Source organism: Mandrillus leucophaeus, unplaced genomic scaffold (assembly GCF_000951045.1).
Source record: "Mandrillus leucophaeus isolate KB7577 unplaced genomic scaffold, Mleu.le_1.0 Scaffold951, whole genome shotgun sequence".
Lineage (NCBI taxonomy): Eukaryota > Metazoa > Chordata > Mammalia > Primates > Cercopithecidae > Mandrillus > Mandrillus leucophaeus.
The window spans coordinates 332,540-355,079 of NW_012110375.1; the positions used below are offsets into that span (position 1 = coordinate 332,540).

Below are 22,540 nucleotides of genomic sequence, written 5' to 3' on the forward strand. Positions count from 1 at the left end.
CCAGATACTTGGGAGGCTGAGGCAGGAGAATCGCTTGAACCCAGGAGGTGGAGGTTGCAGTGAGCCAAGACTGTGCCACTGCACTCCAGGCTGAACAAGAATGAAACTCCACCTCACACACACACCAAAAAAAGAGACTACAGATACATGACAACTAAGTGCCATGAAATTGGAAGCTTTAAATAACATTTTGGGGGAAAATTAAAGTGTATGTACTATACATTATATAATTGTGTATTAATATTAAATTTCTACTTGTATTATGATCATGTAAAAGAATGTCATTAGGTTAAGAGATACATGCTGATGTAGCAGGGTGAAGTACGATGTTGCTTCTTTCAAAAGAAAAGTGCTTATGCAGAGACAAAGGTGACAAAATGACAACTGTTAAAGGTAACGGATATATGATTATTTCACTGTACTGTACTTTCAACTTTCCTATAATTTGAAAATTTTCAATATAAAAAGTTGGAGATAAATAAAAATTTTAAAAGAAGGGAAAAACAAGAAGGAAATCGCTTACAGATACCATGAGGGTAGAGCTTAAGCAAAGTAGAGCATCCTGCTCTCAGATTTAACCAAATCCAATGAAAACCCAGAAGTCGTTAGAGAACAAACTGAGGAATCAGGCAAACAAATTCCTAAACCTCCTCACCAACTCTTGCCTATTAATTTAGATATGTGGGCGCAAGTGGTATAAAGATTGGTTAATCCATTTTATCAACAAAAGACATAAAATGAAGTTCATGTTTCCCTTCTTCTAAGTTATAATTCCAAAGGACTTGGAAGACTGGCAGGGAGGGAAAAAAAAGTATTCTAAAAGTTAACGTAGAAAAAGTTAATACTTCGATTTTTTTTTTTTTTTTTTTTTTGGCTGAGATGAGGTCTCACTCTCTCACCCAGGCTGGAGTGTAGGGGCACAATCATAGCTCACTGTAACCTTGAACTCCTGGGCTCAAGCGATCCCCCCACCTCAGTCTCACGAGTAGCTAGTGATTTCGTAAAAAGGTGGCAGAATGATGAAACTAGGTGTTTTGTCACCTAAATCCAATGAACACTTGTAATTAGTTATATGCAATTGGACTAGAGCCCATATTGTTTTAAAATCTCCCAAACTAAGAAAAGCATTATCACCAGTGTTTTTTATCTTTTAACCAAAAAACTATCCCACCAAGATCTTTTTTCCTTGAGCTTATCTTCTAATGACAGACACTGAATAAGCCCACACTGTTAATTCCACAATCAGTACATAAAATGCTCCCCTAATATTCAGCATTCTGTCTTAAAAGCTCTCAAAAATATGGTTACATCTCAAATGCTGCTGGCACTCTATTGAGTTTATGTACAGTCACTGCACCTGAAAAAGCATTTCTACTCAAATGGTCATGAATTTATTTTAGATTATCAAACAGCCTCCCCATTCCCACCATTTCCCTCTGAAATCCCAAAGAAATGCAGCCAAGTTAATGACTACATGGTAGAATAATTATTCAAACTTTTTAATCTCCCTTTACACATTATATTAACATTCATATTGCAAGGCATTCCATTCACAAATATTACAGTTTGATAAAAACTTCACATACTCCCAAAGTCTATACCAGATTCAGTCAACTTTACTAAATCATTCAAATAATAAAAGTAATGAAAACATTATTATATTTTAAAGCAATAAGGTCTGAGGCACTCTGGGAAAGATGTTCTCTTATAAGTATAATGTGTCAGTGGTATGAAATTATATTACAAGGATGCCCAGTAATCAAGTACACTCTAATGACAATGACTTTGTGATCTGATATGTCTTCATTGGATACACTCCTACTTGGACAACTGCTGAAAGGAACGGAGATATGGGCAGCTGAGGTCATTTCTAATGAGGTTCCCAACTACATAAAGGAGAGGTGTGTTTCAGCACACCAAGGACAGCTGCATCTCTACTGCAAGGTTACAGTACACAAAATTCCTTTCTCATCACTATCACGTTTACTCAACGTTAAATTTTAATAGCCCACTTGACCTCCTGGGCTCACAGCTGGAGACAGTTTAGAACTCTTTCCCCATCCTCCACCAGAGTGCAACCTTCACCCTTTTCTGAGCACCTCCAAGGTATGCCCTTGAAGTAAAACAGAAAAGGGAAGAAAGGGGGCTTTTTCTTTTCCAATTCTGACCAAATAAAGGTCTGAAATAGCGGTGTATTATGAAATTCTCATGCCCTGCAACTGTCAGCCACCACTTGGAAAATGGCTATTTTTGCCATAAACGATTTTTAAAAGCCTGATAACCTTCCAAAATGAATTTTACTACATTCATTCACTGACACACACACAGTCCACGTTGGAGAAATTCTCATTGGGTGAGTGTTTCTCTATGCACAATTACAAGGATAAATAATCAGCATGGGGGAGAGGGGAGGCCAAATCCCAACCAGGAATTAAATCACTGCAAACTATGGATCCATTTGTAAGAGCATATAAACCTGTCAAAGCAGAACCAACAAAACCCCGGGTCACAGAGTGTTTGGTAATTATGTATATGGAATTTAAAATGTATACATATATATTTCCATATATATAATTTTTAAAATCTGGTGCAACATATATTGCTAAAGTTTCAAAGATTCTCATTTCCAATGTTCACCTGGAAAGCAGCTGGCTCTTGATGGCTGTTTTGTGGCAGTGATAAAAGCAACTAGGAGCAAGTTTAAGTAAAAGTGCTCAAAGGGCAAATGAGAAAACAGGTGTGCAGGGGGAGGGCCGAAGAGTTGGGCAATGTCTCCTCTATTCTTCTCAGCTTTTTCAGACCCGAGACAAGTTCTTGAGGACACACATCGAATGCTGCAGTCCTGTCTTACGTATAGTCAAAACAAAACAAGTGATTAAAAAAAGGTTCCTCTTCCTTTCTGTACTATCAATGAAATGCATAGTACAGGAAGAAGGTATCACTGAGATGTGCCATCTTGGGAGAAATTAAAATTGAGACATGAAGTGAGGCCGTGCACTGTCAAGTCGCCGGGTTAGGATTTCGCAGCCAGTGTCTGTGACCAGGAGGGTGTGCTCAAACTGAGCAGACCGCTTTCCGTCTCTTGTCACCGCAGTCCAACCATCTGGCCAGGTTTCATCCTGCCATCCGCCTTCAACAAAAACAATTTCTTAGTTCAGTCACTCAGTTTTCTAAATGAACTCTATCAAGAAAACCAAGTAGAAAATTCACTACTAAGATCCTTATTTACATGCCAATTGTTTTAGCTAATGCCCTTCCAACTTCATTTTGGTCTTCAGTATGTTTGATGTTTGAAGTATTTTACAATTTAAAAATCAGAAAGAAAAAAAACTTGAATTAATGAATTTAGCTCTTTCCTAGTATAACTTTGGCATCTGATAAAACTACAGTCAGCATATATAGTGAAGGAAATCATGTAAATGTTTACAGTTTTATTACAGCATTCAATTCCTGATATAATTTCAAAATGGTAGGCACACAAACAGATGGTGAGAACAGATTATACCGTGAAGTTTTTGTGAACTATACCCCTGGAACCAGAAAGAGGGGCAAAAGAAAGACTGCTGTGAGAGGATAAGAAAATATGAAACAGAATGGTCTGGATAGGAGTTGAAACCAGAGAAGGGACGCGAAGGGACAGTGAACCCGGGAGGCCATGAAAGAAAACTTAGGGAAAGGAGGGAATGGGGGTGAAGAGGACATAATGAGGGAAAGGAGAAAGCAAAGGCCCAAGAGAATATGAAGCAGAGGTGGAATGAGAAAGGCAATTCCAGATACTACTGTAAAAGATGTATTTGCAAGCTTTCTTCTTCCAAAATTAGATGTTTAAAAAAAAAAATCAATACTTTCTTCATTTTTAGTAATTTTTAGGTGAAACATACTAACCTCTAGGACTCACTGACTCAGACAGACAAATCCCAGAACATAAACTCTGTAGTGAAGTAAACTACTTTTGCAATATTAAATCCCAGGCTAAAAAGACAATATGAGGCAGCCTAAAAAAGTTAACTCATGCCTCATCAAGCAACTAAAGATGAGTAAATCAATGTTTTCCAATGTAATGGCCTTTACACAAATGGATTTAAAACACTACTACTATGATTTTATTGTAATCTGATAAAACAGGATTTTTAGTAATGTCAAGTCAAATTTATTTGGCTATTCTGAGGAAATTCTCCTGCAGATTTGAGACTTTCTATTCCAGGGATTTAACCTAGCTGAGTTATACTAAAGTATATCTAATATAATTTGATGATTAATTACCTGTGCTGGCTGTATAGAAAGTTATTTGTTTACTGAAAATACTACATCATGGCTCACCAACCAGGTGCTAGTTAATGGAAATATGTAGCCAAAATGACACTTTCCTCCCACTATCTTTCTTTTCACTGCTAAATACTTACCATCTTTACAACTGGTTGCACATATCAGAACTTTATCCTTATTACAAGAGGATGACAAAAACTTTACTGCACATCTGTACAGTCTTTTAAAGTATATAAAGTACTTTATGTTAATATAAATCATCTCAGTCTAGCAGCCCTGGGTGTTGGCAAGATAGGGATTCTAATTTTCATTTTACAGAAAACGCAATAAGGAATCAGCTTTAGAAGGCAGCCTTTAAAGTGACTTCAGTGATCCCCACCCTCCTGGCATGCATGCCCTTGAACTTCTGCTCCCCTTGAGTGCGGGCTAGACTCAGTGAATCACTTCTGAGAATATAAAAGTCGGTCCCGAGACTGGGCTATAAAAAGACTGGAAGAATCCAGAGAGGAGTATCCTTTAATACAGGGCTCAGGACACACAAGCTCTACTGCTACTGCCTCACTTTACATCCCCTAACCAGGAAGCTCCATTACTAGAATCACTCTGAAAATCTCGGTGAGGAGCCCTGATTGTGACTCCAAGTCTCCTATCACTGCTACAAGCCTATCTGGAGGAAACGACAACAGTGGGGAGGCTGCCAGAGCCAAGTGTGTCCTTGGTGTGCTTTCCCCACAATAGCTATATGATGCCATGTGATGACATGAGTGCAGACCATGAAGGGTCAAAACAGCTCATGAGCTGAGTCTGACAAATTCTGCCAGGTAGCGAGCTAAAAGCTACAGGCAAGCTACTCACCCTCTTCAAGGACCAGTTTCCTCCTCTGTATAACGGGGATAATACCACCTTATAAATTGTGAAGAATTAAATCATATAATCATATCTGCCTCAAACTGGGTGGCTCATCAAATGCTCTACTTTGTTGCCTCCTCTTCCCTCTCCTACGTCAAGCAGGAACATCCGCACAGACTTGACCTGGGCGCCTCATTATTACAATGCACCCTCTGACATGAGCTTTATGAAAAGCGACCAGGATTCAAGCACTTCAGCATCTCCTGACAGAAGATTACCACGTAGAAACCATATCTTCTTGCCAACCCTCTCAATTTTCAGTTCTCCACGATACTGAATCAAGTTTGAGGCGGGACAGGGAATGAGTAGGAAGCAAAAAGCAAGTAGGTAGAAAAGACCACTGACACGATGAATAACCTAAAATACATCCAAATTCAACTGAAGAATATCATGGCATCCTTTTTTCTCACCTTCACAAATCATTGGCTCAATTGTAAATACATGGCCCGACTTCATCACTCCAACTGCTTTATTTTCTGAAATTAAAGAAAAAAAGTCTCAAAAGGTAGCAAAACCAACAGTGTACTGTTGAACAGCTAACTAGAAAGAGTACACAACTCAAATTCCTATCAGTGATTATTAAATCAATTACCTTCTCCTCTCCTGATTCCCTTTCTTAAAGTTCAACAAACAGGTATTACACCGGTAGCCATCTAATATGGTGCACATATTGTCCTAGGGACATTTCATTATGCTTATGTATTCTCTAGGAAGACAGAGGTATTTGTAGGCTGTATTTCAGATATGAGTATCACTTCTATAAAAAGAAAAGTGGCAAATAAAAATAAAGAATAAAAGAAAAGTACCTTGATTTCTATTACCTCATGATTAGAATGGCAATCACAGAACCAAGAGTTCCACTACTCACCCGGGTAGAGAAGTTTAAAGGAGAATGATTCAGATTATGCCAGAAATCTCCCACCGCTTTGGGGGGGAAGTATGTATTTGTACATAGGGGCACAGCCCATAGAAACTACATGATTTTCATAACATTTCATAAGCTGTTGTCTTTTTCTCATCTTCAAAGAAGAACTAAGTCTATGCACATTAACCTACTTTTTAGAAAATAGGCCAAGCACGGTGGCTCATGCCTATAATCCCAGCACTTTGGGAAGCCGAGGCAGGTGTATCATGTGAGGCAGGTCAGGAGTCTGAGACCAGCCTGGCCAACATGGCGAAACTGTGTCTCTACTAAAAATACAAAAATTAGCCAGGCGTGGTGGCATGCACCTGAAATCTCAGCTACTCAAGAGGCTTAGGCAGGGAATCACTGAAGCCCAGGAGACAGAGGGTGAAGTGAGCCAAGATCGATCACACCACTGCACTCCAGCCTGGGTGATTGAGCGAGACTCTCTCAAAAACAAAAACAAGGCCGGGTGCGCTGGCTCACGCCTGTAATCTCAGCACTTTGGGAATCCAAGGTGGGCGGATCACGAGGTCAGGAGATCAAGACCATCCTGGCTAACACGGTGAAACCCCGTCTCTACTAAAAATACAAAAAATTAGCCGGGTGTGGTGCCACACGCCTGTAGTCCCAGCTACTTGGGAGGCTGAGGCAGGAGAATGGCATGAACCCAGGAGGCGGAGCTTGCAGTGAGCCGAGATCCTGCCACTGCTCCAGCCTGGGCGACAGACCAAGACTCCGTCTCAAAAAAACAAAAACAAAAACAAAACAAAAAAAACTGAGGAAACCACTATTTTTTAATTCAAAGCAAAAAAGCAAACTCCATTGTCCAAGTTTACTAATAATGCTTTTTTCAGGATCATCATGAGAAATATAACAATAAATTACAGTGACCAGACCTGCCACATCCCTCAAAAAGGCCAAAAATGTTAAAACTAGGAATAGGCTTTTTTAGACAAAAATGGAGAACTAATTTAAATTTCAAGTTAAAACCTAATAAGGGTATCAGCTGAGCGAATGACTGCAATGCCCAACCTGACCACCAGATGGCTAACACATCAGCTTTTCAGGGTTCCTGTGTGAGGTTGTTCTGATCTGCAACTTTGTTTTCAATGGCAAATTTGACGGCCTTTTGAGGCTGACTCAACTAAACTCTCCTCTTTCCAGGAATGGTCTAATCTCCCCTACACGTTTATATTCCTGCACAACTTTCCAGATGAATAGCTATCGTGCTGCTTTCCACTATCTTAGGTATTGCCAAATTACACTTACTGCAGATTTCAAATCTGGAGCTTCTAAACTGATATAAATTCCTAAGGTCATTTAAAAAAAAAAAAAAAAAAAAAATTTGACTTTTAATTTCTAAACTCATAAACCTTCAAAAGGACATGCTTATTAATACATATACAGAATTGGTCTATATTTCCTTGGAGAAACCAAAAAGAAAATGTCAAGAATGTCCGTGTGATGTCACTGAAAGTAAAAAGGATGAAAGGATCTTGAACTCTCATGTCCAATATAGCAGCATTAGCCATGCTACTTCCATAGCTAGGAAGTACTTGAAAAGCTACTAATCAGAACTAAGGCTGTAAGTGCAAAAGCAATTTGGATTTCAAAGACTAAAACAACATGTAACATTTCTCTCAATAATTTTTACACTGATTAAAGTTTCAGTTTCCAACATACCTCACTCAACAAATATACATTATCTGAGTCACTATAATATTGCAGACACTGTTAGGCACTTTTTAAAAAATTTGTACCTAATCTATAGTCTCTCACAGAATGACTGTAATATGGAGGCATACCTTGTTTTATTGCACTTCACTGTATTATGCTTCACAGATACTGCTTTTTCTTTCTTTCTTTCTTTTTTGAGACGGACTCTTGCTCTGTTGCCCAGGCTGGAGTGTAGTGGCACGATCTCGGCTCCCTGCAACCTCCACCTTCCAGGTTCAAGTGATCCTCCCACCTCAGCTTCCTGAGTAACTGGGGACTACAGGCACACACACCATGGCCAGCTAATTTTTGTATTTTTAGTAGAAGCATGGTTTCACCATTTTGGCCAGGCTGGTCTAGAACTCCTGACCTCAAGTGATCTGCCTGCTTCAGCCTCCCAAGGTGCTGGAATTACAGGCATAAGCCACCGCATCTGACCAGATACAGCCTTTTTTTTTTTTTTTTAAATAAATTGAAGATTTGTGGCAACCCTACACTGAGCAAGTCTAACAATGTCATTTTTCCCACAGTGCATGTTCACTTCATGTCTCTGTGTCACAATTTGGTAATTTTCACAATCTTTCAAACATGTTCATTATTATTGTATCAATTATAGTGATCTGTGATCAATGATCTTTGATGTTAAAATTTTAATTGTTTTGCAGCACCACAAACTGTGCCCATGTAAGACAGCAAACAAATGTTTGTGTGTGGGCTGACGGCTCCATCAGCCTGCCCCACTTCTCTCTCCCTCTCCTCAGGCCTCCCTATTCCCTGAAACACAATACTGAAATTAGGCCACTTAATAGCCTACAATGGCCTCTAAGTGTTTAACTGAAAGGAAGAGTCACATGTCTCTCACTTTGAATCAAAAGCTAGAAATGATTAAACTTAATGAGGAAGGCATGTCAATAGCCTAGATAGGCCAAAAGCTAGGTCTCTTGTGCCAAAGAGTTAGCCACGTTGTGAATGCAGAGGGAAAGTTCTTGAAGCAAACTGAAAGCCCTACTTCACTGAACCCACAAATGCAAAGAAAGTAAAACAGTCTTACTGCTGTTATGGAGGAAGTTTGAATGGTCTGGACAGAAGATCACACAACCCACAACATTCCCTTAAGCCAAAGCCCAATCCAGAGGAAGGCACTAACTCTCTCCAATTCTACGAAGGCTAAGAGAGGTGACAAAGCAGCAGAAGAAAAGTTGAAAGCAGAGGTTGGTTCACGAAGTTTAAACAATCCATCTCCATTACATAAAAGTGCACGGTGAAGTGGCAAGTGCTGATCTAGAAACTGCAGCAAATTTGCCAGAAGATACAGCTATGATGAAGGTGGTTATACTAACTGATTTTCAACGCAGACCAGAACAGCCTTCTCATGGAAGAAAATGCCACCTAGGACTTTCTAACCAGAGAGAAGTCAATAACTGGCTTCAAAGGACAGGCTGACTTTCTTGTTAGGGGATTCTGCTGCCTGTGACTTTAAGTTGAAGCCAATGCTCATCTACCATTCCTTAAGATTCCTTAAGAATGAAGCGAAATCTACTCTGCCTGTGCTCTAGAAACGGAACAACAAAGCCTGGATGACAGCACCTCAATTTATAGCATGGTTTACTGAATATTTTAATAATATTAATACATAATTAATATATATAATATATAGTTAATATACTTAATATATAATTAATATAACATAGTTAACATAATTAATAATATTAATGCTGAAACCTACTGCTCAGAGAAAAAGATTCCTTTCAAAATATTACTGCTCACTGACAATGCACTGGTCGCCCAAGAGCTCTAACAGAGATGTATTAGGAGATGAATGTTGGTTTCATGCCTGCTAACACGGCATCTATTCTGTAGCTCATGGATCAAGAAGGAATTTTGACTTTCAAGTCTTATTATTTAAGAAACACATTTTCTAAGGCTGCCATAGATAGTGATTCCTCTGATGAATCCGGACAAAAGTAAACTGGAAAACTTCTTGAAAGGATTCACCATTCTGGATGCCATTAAAAACATCTGTAGATTGGGCGCGGTGGCACATGCCTGTAATCCCAGCACTCTGGGAGGCCGAGGCGGGTGGAATGTATGAGTCCAGGAGTTCAAGACCAGCCTGGGCAACACAGTGAAATCCCATTTCTACTAAAAATACAAAAAAAAAAAAAAACCGGGGCATGGTGGTGTGTGCCTGTAATCCCAGTTACTCGACTGAGGTGGAGGAATCACCTAAGTCCAGGAGGTGAAGGCTGCCGTGAGCTGAGATCGTGCCACTACACTCCAGCCTGCGCAACCAGAGTGAGACCCTGTCTCAAAACAAACAAAAACAAAACCAGAAAATTGTGATTCATGGGAGGAAATTATGTGATGCATGAGAGGAAATCAAATATCAATATTAACATGAGCTGGGCAGAAGGTGATTTCACTACTTTTGGATGACTATGAGGGGTTTGAAACTTAGTGGAGGAAGTAACTATAGATGTGGAAAGAGCAAGAGAACTAGAATTAGTAATGGAGCCTGAGGATGTGAGTGGATTGCTGCAATCTCATGATGAAACTTGAACAGCTGAATAGCTGCTTCTTATGGATAAAGAAAGTAGTTTCTTGAGATGGAATCTACCCATAGTTAGCATTGTTGAGGTGATAACAAAAGATTTGGAATATTACTTAAACTTAGTTGATAAAACAGGAGCAGGGTTTGAGAGAACTGACTCCAATTTTGAAAGAAGTTCTGTGGATAAAATGTATCAAACAGCATCACAAGCTACAGAAAAATCTTCGTGAAAGGAAGAGTCAATCAATGTGACAAACTTTGTTGTCTTATTTCAAGAAATTGCCACAACTACCCTGATATAGTTTGGCAATGTGACAAACTTTGTTGTCTTATTTCAAGAAATTGCCACGACCACCCTGATATGGTTTGGATCTGTGTTCCCACCCAAATCTCATGTTGAAATATAATTCCCAGTGTTGGAGGAGAGGCCTTGTGGAAAGTGACTGGATCGTGGGGGCAGAGTTCCCATGAATGGTTTAGCACCACCTCTCTTGGTACTGTATGGTGAATGAGTTGTCATGAGATCTGGTTGTTTCTCCTCCCACGTGCTCTCTCTCTTGCTCCTGCTCCCACCATGTGAGACACTCACTCCCCCTTTGCCTTCCGCCATGAGTGTAAGTTCCCTGAGGCCTCTCTGGAAGCTGATGCTGCCATGCTTCCTGTATAGCCTGCAGAACCATGAGCCAATTAAGCCTCTTTTCTTTATAAATTACTCAGGTTCAGGAATTTCTAACAATGTGAGAATGTAATACAAACCTCAGCCTTCAGCAACCACCACCCTCATCAGTCAGTAGCCATCAACAGAAGGGAAGACCTTTCACCAGCAAGAGGATTACAACTCGCTGAAGACTCAGATGACTGTTAGCATTTTTTAGCAATAGAGTATTTTTAAATCAAGGTTTGTGAATTGTTAAGACTACACACACAATAGACTACAGTATAAACGTAATTTTTTTATGCACTGGCAAACCAAAAAATCTGTATGACTTGCTTTATTGCGATATTCACTATATTGCAAGGGTCTGGAACAAAACAGTTATCTCAGAGGTATGCCTGTTCAGTTTAAATGTAAAATATTATCATCATTACTTCCCACCCATTGATTCAAACATAGAAGCAAATAAACTCTCACCTAACAAGGATTTCTCCCACATAGAAGCAGTGGAGGAATGTTATACGACGATTTCCTGGTTCTTCCCTCATTTGGATTAGGAACATAGAGTTACAAACGAAAGCAGAGATTTACATTTCAAAAGATATCTCTGCTATACAAAAAAAAAAAAAAAAAAACCCTCAATTGTTTAATACTTCCCTAGAGTGATCACAGCATATTTTGTTTTATATAAATGTGACTCCTCATAAACATAATATGTAAGGCTAGGTGTGGTAGCTCACGCCTGAAACCCCAGCTCCTTGGGAGGCTGAGGTGAGCAGACTGCTTGAGCCCAGGAGTTTGATATCAGCCTGGGCAACATGGAGAAACCCTGTCTCTATAAAAATATAAAAATCAGCCAGGGATGGTGGCCCACACCTGTAGTACCAGCTACTCAGGAGGCTGAGGTAGGAGGACTGCTTGAGCTCTTGGAGGTCAAGGCTCCAGTGAGCCGTGATTGCACCACTACACTTTAGCCTAGGCGACACAGTGAGATCCTATCCCAAAATGACTATATAAAGTAAAGTACACCTGGGTCCTTTTTCCTCTTTTCATAATTGTTTCTTATGTCTAATTAAATGCTTTAATAGGAAACTCACATGACATCTTTTGTATAACAGTGGCAACATATTTTGCTGACACTATAACCACTGACCAAAATCCCCTTCTCCCATAAATATTACTGTCTTCAGTCTCTGCTGATCTGACAGGAGGCGGAGCTCAGATGGTAAAGCTCACTTGCTTGCCACTCACCTTCTGCTGTGCAGCCCAGCTCCTAACAAGCCATGGATCAGTACCTGTCTGTGGCCCAGGGGTTGGGGACCCCTGCTCTGAATGACTGCTCCAGTTTCTCCTTTAGAAAAGTTGCTCACTCATTTCACTTTCTCTTCACAACTATCCATGTCTAGGATTTTACCATGTCACACCTCAACTACAACAACAACTGCCCATCAGGCCAACTATCTTCAGAACTCCCACCTGCAATCCATCTTAGTCACCACTGCCAAATTAGCCTTCTCAAAATATCAGCTTCATTATGCCATTCTTTTGCTCAAAAATAATTCTGAAGATTCCGACACAGAAGTCACATTTCTTCAGTCTGGCATTCAACACACCTGGACTGCCTGCTGCTAGTCCTTAACATATAACTCAGCCAACCTTATATTTTCTCTGTTCATCTCTATCTGAAGCACTCATGTTCACCCAGCAACTGGAAAGCTTTTTCTCCTCTCCACCCAACCAAAACCTCAACCACTCTTTAGTTCTCCCACCGCACCCAGCTCCAAATTTCTTCAATCCTTACTCGTCAGCATGATGTATAGGAGAAAAGACTGACTCCAGAAAGCAAGACAGAACCCAGGTATCAATGCTAGTCTGGCATTTAATTACTAGTTTGTGTGACCTTGAGCAAGCCAATTACCTCTGTAAGCACAGAGTTGCTTTAAAAAAATTGGGCTAAGAAATTATCCAGAGTTGCGATGATCAAATGAGATATTACATATTACTGTCATTGATTAAATGCTTTCGTGTACTGTTTTCATGCAGCGTTCTAAGTGCTTTCCATGTATCATCTCACTTAACCCTCATAACAATTCTACAGTAAGTACCATTCCCTACTATTGTACAAATGAAAAAAATTAAGCACAAGGAGATGAAAGTGTTTATCTAGCAGTGGCTCAATATATATGTGCTAAGTTCCTTTCTAGGTCACTTACTGTGGACAGCTTTCATTTCCAACACCAAATAACAGATTCATTCCTGTACATGTCTTCTCTCTCTACAGAAAATATTTCTGTAAGACATTATCTATCTTACACTTTCTTTGTTATTGTATCATATGGCACTCAACCTGAGGAAAGGTACTTTGTTTATTCCCCTCTATTTATATGAACAAATATTACTGGATCTGACATACATTAAGCACTAAAACCAAGCAAGACAAACTGACTTCACCTAAGGAATCAGAATAGTAAAGGCTAGGCCTGTGGCAGACTGTTGATTGTTCACCAAAATAAGGTTACTTTTCTTCCATAACACACAATTAAATTACGTTTTCCCACTTCCCTTGCATTTAGATGCAGCCATGTGACTGAATTCCTGCCAATGGAAAATAAATTTGATTTATGCCAATTCCAGCTGACTGTTAAAAACTCCCAAGTATATCCCTCCAAGCTTCAACCCCCAACACCCTCACTATCTACTGGCCAGGAGGGCAACTCCCAAAGTGACTTTGAAAGCCATAGGTCGAAGATGACACAGCCTGTGTCACACAGTAACTGCCCTGCCCCCACAGTGACCAAACACACTTGCTTTGGACTATTATGTGGGTAAGACATGAACTTGCACTGTGTTTCAGCAAATACACATTTTGGGACTCTATCTATTACAGCTAACAGATTACTCTAGTGAATACAAAATAGTAGGTACTGTTAAATGTATGAATACGTATTTGTTGAATAAATGGTGAGCTTATACCAAATCTCCAGATAGTACTTACTGGCATAGTGGGGTACATTGGGAGCTGTATGAAAAAGTTTGTGGATTCCATGCCCACAATAGCTTCGAACAACTGAAAATCCATTTGCTTGGGCATGCTTCTGGATAATGTTTCCCAGTTCCCTGTACCGAACACCAGGCTTCACTGAAAGGAAAAGAGAAAATTCGTGATAAACTAATAATAACTAACATGTACTAATCAATTACTATCAACCGGGTGCAGTGGCTCATGCCTGTAATCCCAGCACTTTCAGAGGTCAAGGCAGGAAGATCGCCTGAGCTCAGGAGTTCAAGACCAGCCTGGGCTACATGGCAAAGCCCTGTCTCTGCAAAAAGTACAAAATTTAGCCCTGCATAGTGGTGCATGCCTATAGTCCCAGTTACACTTGGGAGGCTGTGGTAGGAGGATCACTGGAACCCGGGAGGTCGAGGCTGCAGTGTTCCTGCCACTGTACTCTGGCCTGGGCAAAAGAGAGAGACCTTGTCTCAAAATAGAAAAAAAAAAAAAAAAAAGTTAATTACTATCTTTGCGCTAGGAAGCTTTTGAAACACTTTTATGCATCCATGCCTCAACTTACAGATGAGGCACAGAGAGGCCAAACAGCCAGTAACTGGTAGAGTTCTAATTCAAACCAAGGGCATTCCTAGTTCCTCCTTTCATGCCAAAAACGTTAGACTCATAACAGTACTAAAGGGTTGGAAGTAGGTACCTTTTGCTTTCTTTAACAATAGAGAACAATAGAGAAGAAAATACTTCTTTTCGCATCCCTCCCTAAGGCCAAGTGTTCCATTCTATTTATGTGAGCAGAAGAGATAAGAAAATGCACTAGGAGTAAAAGGAATGTTCAAAAAGTAACGAATTGTCCTGAGTTTCAGCCTGGACAACTTCTGAAAGACTTATTTCCCCTGGGCTTCTTTATCCCCATAAAAACGTTCTCAAACTTTCCACGGCTGCCTCTACAGACAATTCTAGAGGTACAGTATAGGAAAGATACTTCTCACTATATACACTTTCTGCTCTGTTTAGCTTTTATGACTTTTACTGGTGTTTCAATAAAACACAAAACAAAACAAGTGGTTCTCATCACTATTAAGGTTCTCCCTTACACTAAGACTCAGGAGCTGGGCACTGTCAGACTCCTAGGGAACCTCAAGATGGCTCTGGGGATCCTTAACTCTCTACACTCTCCTACTCAGCTATCTGATTCCCAGACTGAGGTTCAGATACAATGTATCTTTCCCATCCATTTCAGGGTAAATAGCTCAAAGAATCACTTCAATTAACATTTTTACTTGCTCTTAACTGTACCTTCCAGCTTGATTTTGGAGGGAGAAGGAAGGAGGTTTCTGGTTTTGAAAAATCATGCTGACTTTCATAATGATTTTCTTTCATTCCTATCCAGGCCTTCCTATCAGCCTGGGGTGGGAGGGGGAACAAAATTGTAATCAATGTTGCATGGAGTGACAGGGGAAGTCTTCCCTGATTTTCAAACTGCTCCAACTCTGGCCCCAAAGGGTAGTATCTAGAGATATTAATATTTCTGGTTGTCAAACACAGGGTGTGGTATAACTGGCATTTACTGGGTAGAGACCAGGAATGCTTGTGAAGCATCTTACATGTACAGAACAGGCCTCTACAACAAAAAATTATCAGACCCAAAAGCCACTAAGTGCATAGACGAAGAAACCCTACTTAAAAAGCCTAATTTCAATAGCTTTTCAAACCCTCTACCTGGGGGAATGAGAGGGGTGCAAAATGAGGGGCAAAAAGGGGGGCAAAAATGACTTACACAAAGGAATTCATAGCACTGTCCAAAAAAGATCAAGCCACTTTCGTTCTTTCCTGGCTACTTTCGTTCTTTCCTCAAAACTACTGGCACCTTCCAGTCATACGTCATATAAAACAGCATTCTAACTATCTCATTTTTTTTCTTTTTTTTTTTTTTGTTTCTTCAGTTGATTCACAGAGAAGCAAAAAGAATAGAAACATTGACTATCTGGCAGAAACTCTAAAAATTATTTCAAACTTAAGCTTTCACAAATGACAAACTAAACATTAAATTTCTTCAATTCTACCTCCTGTATTAACGTTTTAAAATAATCAACAATGAATAAGTTTTCAAAATTTCACCTGATACACAAAAATGTCATATTCCATCATTTCCATTCCTCCAACTTGAGTAAAAATTTCATCTCCCATACCCATTAAAGAAGGCACTAAAAACAATAAAAATACTGGATCAATGTTATTAGAGATAACTGTATGTTTGTCTAAGAACTCTGTCCTGTTCACTATTCTGTTGATGACATCAAGATTTGGGGAGACTGGGGAGGGTTGCAGATAGTACACTGGATAATAAAGTTGAAATGCTAAAGATTTAACTTGAAGGCTGTTTGCCCATTTATTAACAACTCCAACAAGATGCTGTTAATAGCTTTCCTTTCCTTTTTTTTTTTTCTTTTTTTGAAATGGAGTCTCGCTCTGTTGCCCAAGCTGGAATGCAGTGGCACAATCCACTTTCCAGGTCCAGCAACTCTCCTGCCTTAGCCTCCCAAGTAGTTGCGATTACAGGCGCCCGCCACCACATCTGGCTAATTTTTCCATTTTTATGAGAGACAGGGTTTCACCATGTTGGCCAGGCTGGTCTCGACCTCCTAACCTCAGGAGATCCGCCAACCTCAGCCTCCCAAGGTGCTGGGATTACAGGAGTGAGTGACCATGCCCAGCCCCTTTCCTTCTCTTATACCCATAAGATATTGATTAAACAAAAAGCCTCGGTAAGTTGTTTATTATGTACAAAGACAGCCTGAGAAAAATCCTCCAGAAATACACCCCTACCCATTACTACAATAGCAAGAAATCTGGAAATCACCAAAATCCAACAGAATAGTTACACAAATTGTAATACTACAGAATATAATACATAGCCATTAAAAGAATGAGGTAAATATATATCTGTAGGTACATATGCTAACTTGAAAAGATCTCTATGACAGTTGAAAAAACAACCCAGTTACACATTAAAAATACTATGATTCCATTTAACCTAATTTAACACATACACATACGTGTGTGCATTAATGCACAGGAGAGAGAAAAAACCTAAATGGTAACAGGGGATATCTCCAGAGAGAAGAGAGAGATAAGAAAAGAGGGGAGGCAAGTATAAAGGAGGATCACACATTTTTTCACTTATAATCTTCAGTTTTAATTTTTTATAAGGAGAACATAATATTTATGTAGTGGAAAGAATTTGAAAAATAGAATAAAAGTTGCACTAAAAAACCATCTGCACACTCCTCTTCATTTATCAGGCAAAGAAAGGGAAGATAAATCACAGAAGAAACAAAGGATGCTAACCAATCATCTGGTCTATCTCCACCAAGGGATTCCCAAATCATCCTTTCACCCATTACTGCTAACACCCAAAGCTAACTCAGGTAGAACAGGGGCAAAACTACAAGGAATGCACAGAATTGTGGCGCCCTGTCACTCCTAGCCCATCAGCGCACAGGACTGCCAATAGGTGCTCAACACTGAGGCTGACCTGCATCGATGGCTTGCATCAGGCACTCATATGTAGTCTGAACAAGTTTCCGTGCTCCATCATCCACATCTCCAACAAAAAATGTCTCATTCAGGTCCCCATGATAACCATTGCGATAAAGAGTGATGTCCACTGCAAGAGAATGTGCAAATATAAAGACCATACTTATTTTCATTTCAAAATTCAAGTGCTTTTCCAACATGACAGCATCTAGCAACTTAATGAAAAAGATAATTTCTGCATTCTCAAATTAGACACCAATGGATAGATAGTTATTGCCCAACAGAAGCTCCCTGAGTGTAATGTAACTGAACTCACTGTGGAGAGCAGGAATATGGCCATAGTAACATAAGCCAGATAGTGGGTTTTTATACTCTTAAAGAAATTGTATCACTTGTGGCAAAAGAAAAATGTATGTGGGATACAATCATGCAAGATAAATTACTAGAGTTAGTAACATTAAATTGAAGACTTTGCTACACTGCTACAAAATACCATGTTCATTTATCTTTTACAAGTTCCTTACTCCTGCTAGGGAATAATAGAAAAATTTACACTGCTCTACAGCTGTTTTTTAAAAACTCATTTGCTTTTCACTTATTTGTGAATATTCATTCTCCTCTTTGTCCCCATGTTTAAGAATACAGATTACTATTTTATCATTATACTATATACTATTATACCATTATAATGTATCTAGAGAGCACATTGAGTATTTTTAAACCATATATTTAAATCAACCTATAACATCACAATATAGATATTTTGGTTCTAGCACAACACATACACTCCTGAAAAACTTCACACATTCTGCATGTAATAAAAATAACAGGGTTTATATGAAAAACAGGGTTGGCCTCAAAACCTATGGAACTTTATGAACAGATACCCTAACTAAAGCAGTAGCAATTCTAATAAAAATTGTGTCATAGTTAAATTTTGGCTATCATTCACAGCTAGCATCACAATCAGTCAATTATCTGCAGCCTCTAACACTTGGGCTCATGCTTCCTCATTTGATAGGCAGTTCCTTTAAGATATCTTATTAACAAAGAGTCTAATTTCATCAATATTAAAATACCATCTAGGCCAGGCACAGTAGCTCATGCCTGTAATCCCAAGACTCTGGGAGGCCAAGGCGGGCAGACTGCTTGAGTCCAGGAGTTTGAGACCAGCCTGAACAACAAGCCAAAACCCTACTTCTACAAAAAGTACAAAAAATGAGTTGAGTATGGTAGCAATGAGCCTGTAGTCTTGTCTACTTCTGAGGTGGGAGGATCACCTGAGCGAGGGAAGTCGAGGCAGCAGTGAGCCATGATGGCGCCACTGCACTCGAGCCTGGGTGACAGACCCTGTCTCCAAAAAATAAAATGATACACAAAACAAAAACAAATACCATCTAGGAAAGCCTTCATTAATGTCTTCTGGCCAGGCGCGGTGGCTCACACCTGTAATCTCAGCACTTTGGGAGGCCAAGACGGGCAGATCACGAGGTCAGGAGATCGATACCATCCTGGCTAACACAGTGAAACCCTGTCTCTACTAAAAATACAAAAAATGAGCCGGGCATGGTGACGGGTGCCTGTAGTCCCAGCTACTCGGGAGGCTGAGGCAGGAGAATGGCGAAAACCCAGGAGGCGGAGCTTGCAGTGAGCCGAGATCACGCCACTGCACTCCAGCCTGGGCGACAGAGCGAGACTCCATCTCAAAAAAAAAGAAAAGGAGTAATGTCTTTTAAGCTACTTCCTCCACCCTCTATACTTGTAGCTTCCCAAGGCAGCTTAACATAGGGGTCTTTAAAGCTACTTCCACTCAAGTAAGGCGCTTCTGCAAGATTTTCAGCTTTCCTTTAGGTCTTCATATATTATGAAGGGTTTTCCTGTATCTATAACAAAGCCTGCCCTGGTCTCTTCAAAACCATTAATGAACTTCTGGGGGAAAAAAAAACTAGACTCCACATTTCACTGACATCTTTGACCTAATCAATCACATATGAGGTAAGCATTAAAGAAATACACACTGCACCAAATATATCACATCAGAAGTATCTTAAAAGCAAAATGCACAAAACCACGAGAGAGCTTTCCATAGATTTAAGAGTTAGTGATACTGAATTTTAAAAAGGAAAAAGAGTAAGTACAGGAAGCAAGTCAAGAAAACACAAGTCACTGTCAGATTCCCCCAAGCTTTGTTGCTTCTTTGCCCATGGTGATGAAAGTAACATATTTTTCTTACCATTAACAATGTCACCTTCATGCAAGGGCCGTCTGTCTGGTATTCCATGGCAAATGACTTCATTCACTGATGTACAACAAGACTTTGGGAAATTGTAATAATTCAAGGGAGAAGGGTAGCAATTTCTTGCAATACATGCCTATAATACAGAAAAAATAATTTGGAATATATAAAGAAAAATCTGTATGAAATTACAGATTTTAAAATTTGAAAAATGTGTAAAAAGCTGGACACATGTCATTATAAAGAACTTAATATTTTATTTTAGTAACAGTAGTGGATATTATCTTAAACAATATACAACAGCGTTTGTGCCAGTCAGGTACACATATACAAACCAGTTTACTGGTAACTGCACAAAGGAAAACTAAAATGACATACAGGTTAAGCATTCCTAATCTAAAAATCTGAAATCCTCCAAAATACGAAACTTTTTGAACACCAACAGGACACTCAAAGGAATGCCCATTGGAGAATTTAGAATTTCAAATTTTGAAATTACAGATGCTTAACCAGTTATGTATAATACAAATATTCCAAAATCCAAAAAAATTCAAAATCCACAACACTTCTGGTCCAAAGCATTTCAGATAAGGGATACTCAACCTCTATTACAAATATATATATAAATATTACCACATATGAAGATTTTACTTTAGAATTAACTAGTCCTTGTGAAAAATATATCAAAGTAAAAATATAATATTTTAAGTAAATATTAACAAGCATTTTTTATGTAATTATAATTTTATGTTGAAACAAGCCTGTATCACTATGCCCCAAAAATGACTACTACTAGCATAATTAAGAAATGATAAAGTACTTCTAGACATTTTAATAACCACATTCAGTGGAACAACAAAAGAACTCTTACAGAAAAACATGGTCTGCTCTCCATAATAAGTCTTACTTTACTGGATGCTTTTACACAGTAGTAATCACAGCATACATAATTTCTGTTTCCATCCTGCTCTAGTCTTCAGGCTAATATTTTTTAATGGTTGCACAATACACCATTTGCAGAATATGTAGAATATACCATGATTTTACTAGCAATTTCATTCTTACTGGAAATTTAAATTAATGTGAAGTTTCCTCAATTACAGAAAAAAAAAAATCTTACAACCAATAACTACATTTGTGGCTTTTCCCTCATGTAGGAATATACTTATCTGCTTCTCATAGCATTACAAATAATAGTTTAGAGCATACAGAATTAGACTTTCTAGATTGAAAATGCCAATTCCATCATTTACAAGTCATGTAACTTTTGACAATTTAATTAACCTCTCTCCTCCTCAGTTTCCTTACCTATAAAATGGAGATTACAATAGTACCTACCCTCAAGGGGTTGTTGGTAAGACGAACGAGTTAATGTAAAAGAAGCACTTGAGCACCTGGCCCACAGAACATACTCAAAATGCTATTATTGCATATGATATATCTTATACTAACATATGAAACAATACTCAAATGTCAGGATTAATAAGATTCTGAATAAAAAATCTATAAACATTTTCATAGCTCAAGATACATGGTCAAATCCTTCCAAAAGGGTTCTTCCAATTTACAATACCATCACCAAGCAGAAGAGAGGACCAGTTTCATCACTCCACACAAGCAACGGATAGAAACATCTTTAAAAATTCAAATTTACTAGGCCTTTATAATTTGCATTTGTTTACTAGAACATGTTTGAGATCTGCTTTCCATATATTAACTACTTATCACTCATTTCTTTTTAATTCATATAATGTGTACACTCATCTACTAAAGTCTTAAGGTCTCTCTCTGATGGACAGACAATCTTTATTTATTTATTTTTAATCCCTATACTTACTATAAATATTTATCTGGACTGTTCATTGCCTTGACACTATAGATATAAAAGGAAACATTTAACTTATCTACCATCAGAAGTTATATTCTTTTTTTTATTTCAGAATATTAGATGTCTGTAGTGGCAGGATTTATTTAAAGCAGATAAAATCAATCATTTTATAAAAGCGCAACTGAAATGCTTATTATGAATATCTTGTTTCAGAAACAAGGTGTTTTTCAAGCTTACCTCAGACCTTAATATTATAGATTCTTAAAGATGGGAATAATGACTGTTGAATGTTTTCCATATTTGAAACAAAGCAAAAATTTGCTTTCAAATAAACTTACCTAAGTTACCATAGACACTCAGAATTTGTCTACTTAATGTTTAAGTTCAAAGCATCAAGTAATGTAACAAAATTTCTCAAAGTAAAAAAGTGAAGTTCTTACTAAGTGTACAGCGTGATCTATTTCTTCAGTAGTTACACCTGGTTTAATCATGCCGGCAGCAATATCCAAAACTTCTCTAGCAAGCTGTATAAAAGGAACACAATACATTAAAAAAAGACACAGAAGTAGAAATCTATACCCCTTCTACTGTTTGTGGAAGATTGGTAAAAATTAATCTCCCCTTGAATATTATAATTTTATAGAAAATATATAAAATGTAAATATATAAAAACAGACAAATTTTATAAAAAAATTGGGCTAACGAGCAAGCAGCAGTAAGCTTGGCTGATTTCTATGTGAAAATATACATCCTAAGTAATCTAAACAATCATCAAATGATAGAGGTAGTCTTCTCTCATTTCTATAATGGGGAAAAGTAGAGAAAAAGAAAAAGGAACAGATGAGCCTGGGCAACATAGTGAAATCCTGTCTCTTAAAAAAAAAAAAAAAAAAAGTCAGGTGTAGTGGGCACACGCCTGTGATCCCAG

General features: G+C 38.6%; 1 protein-coding gene across 1 annotated transcript in view; it reads right to left on the bottom strand.

The window, feature by feature from the left end:
* Positions 1-1,478: 1,478 nt before the first annotated feature.
* The window catches only part of METAP1 (methionyl aminopeptidase 1), an 85,292-nt gene continuing 64,230 nt past the window's right edge, over positions 1,479-22,540 (bottom strand). The window contains exons 7-12 of the mRNA XM_011970552.1: positions 22,053-22,136; positions 19,782-19,920; positions 17,547-17,678; positions 14,000-14,143; positions 5,586-5,651; positions 1,479-3,130 (exon numbers count right to left, since the gene is read on the bottom strand). Coding sequence (XP_011825942.1) covers positions 2,967-3,130; positions 5,586-5,651; positions 14,000-14,143; positions 17,547-17,678; positions 19,782-19,920; positions 22,053-22,136 — 729 coding nt within the window. The 3' untranslated portion in view covers positions 1,479-2,966. The remainder of the gene's footprint in view (positions 3,131-5,585; positions 5,652-13,999; positions 14,144-17,546; positions 17,679-19,781; positions 19,921-22,052; positions 22,137-22,540) is intronic.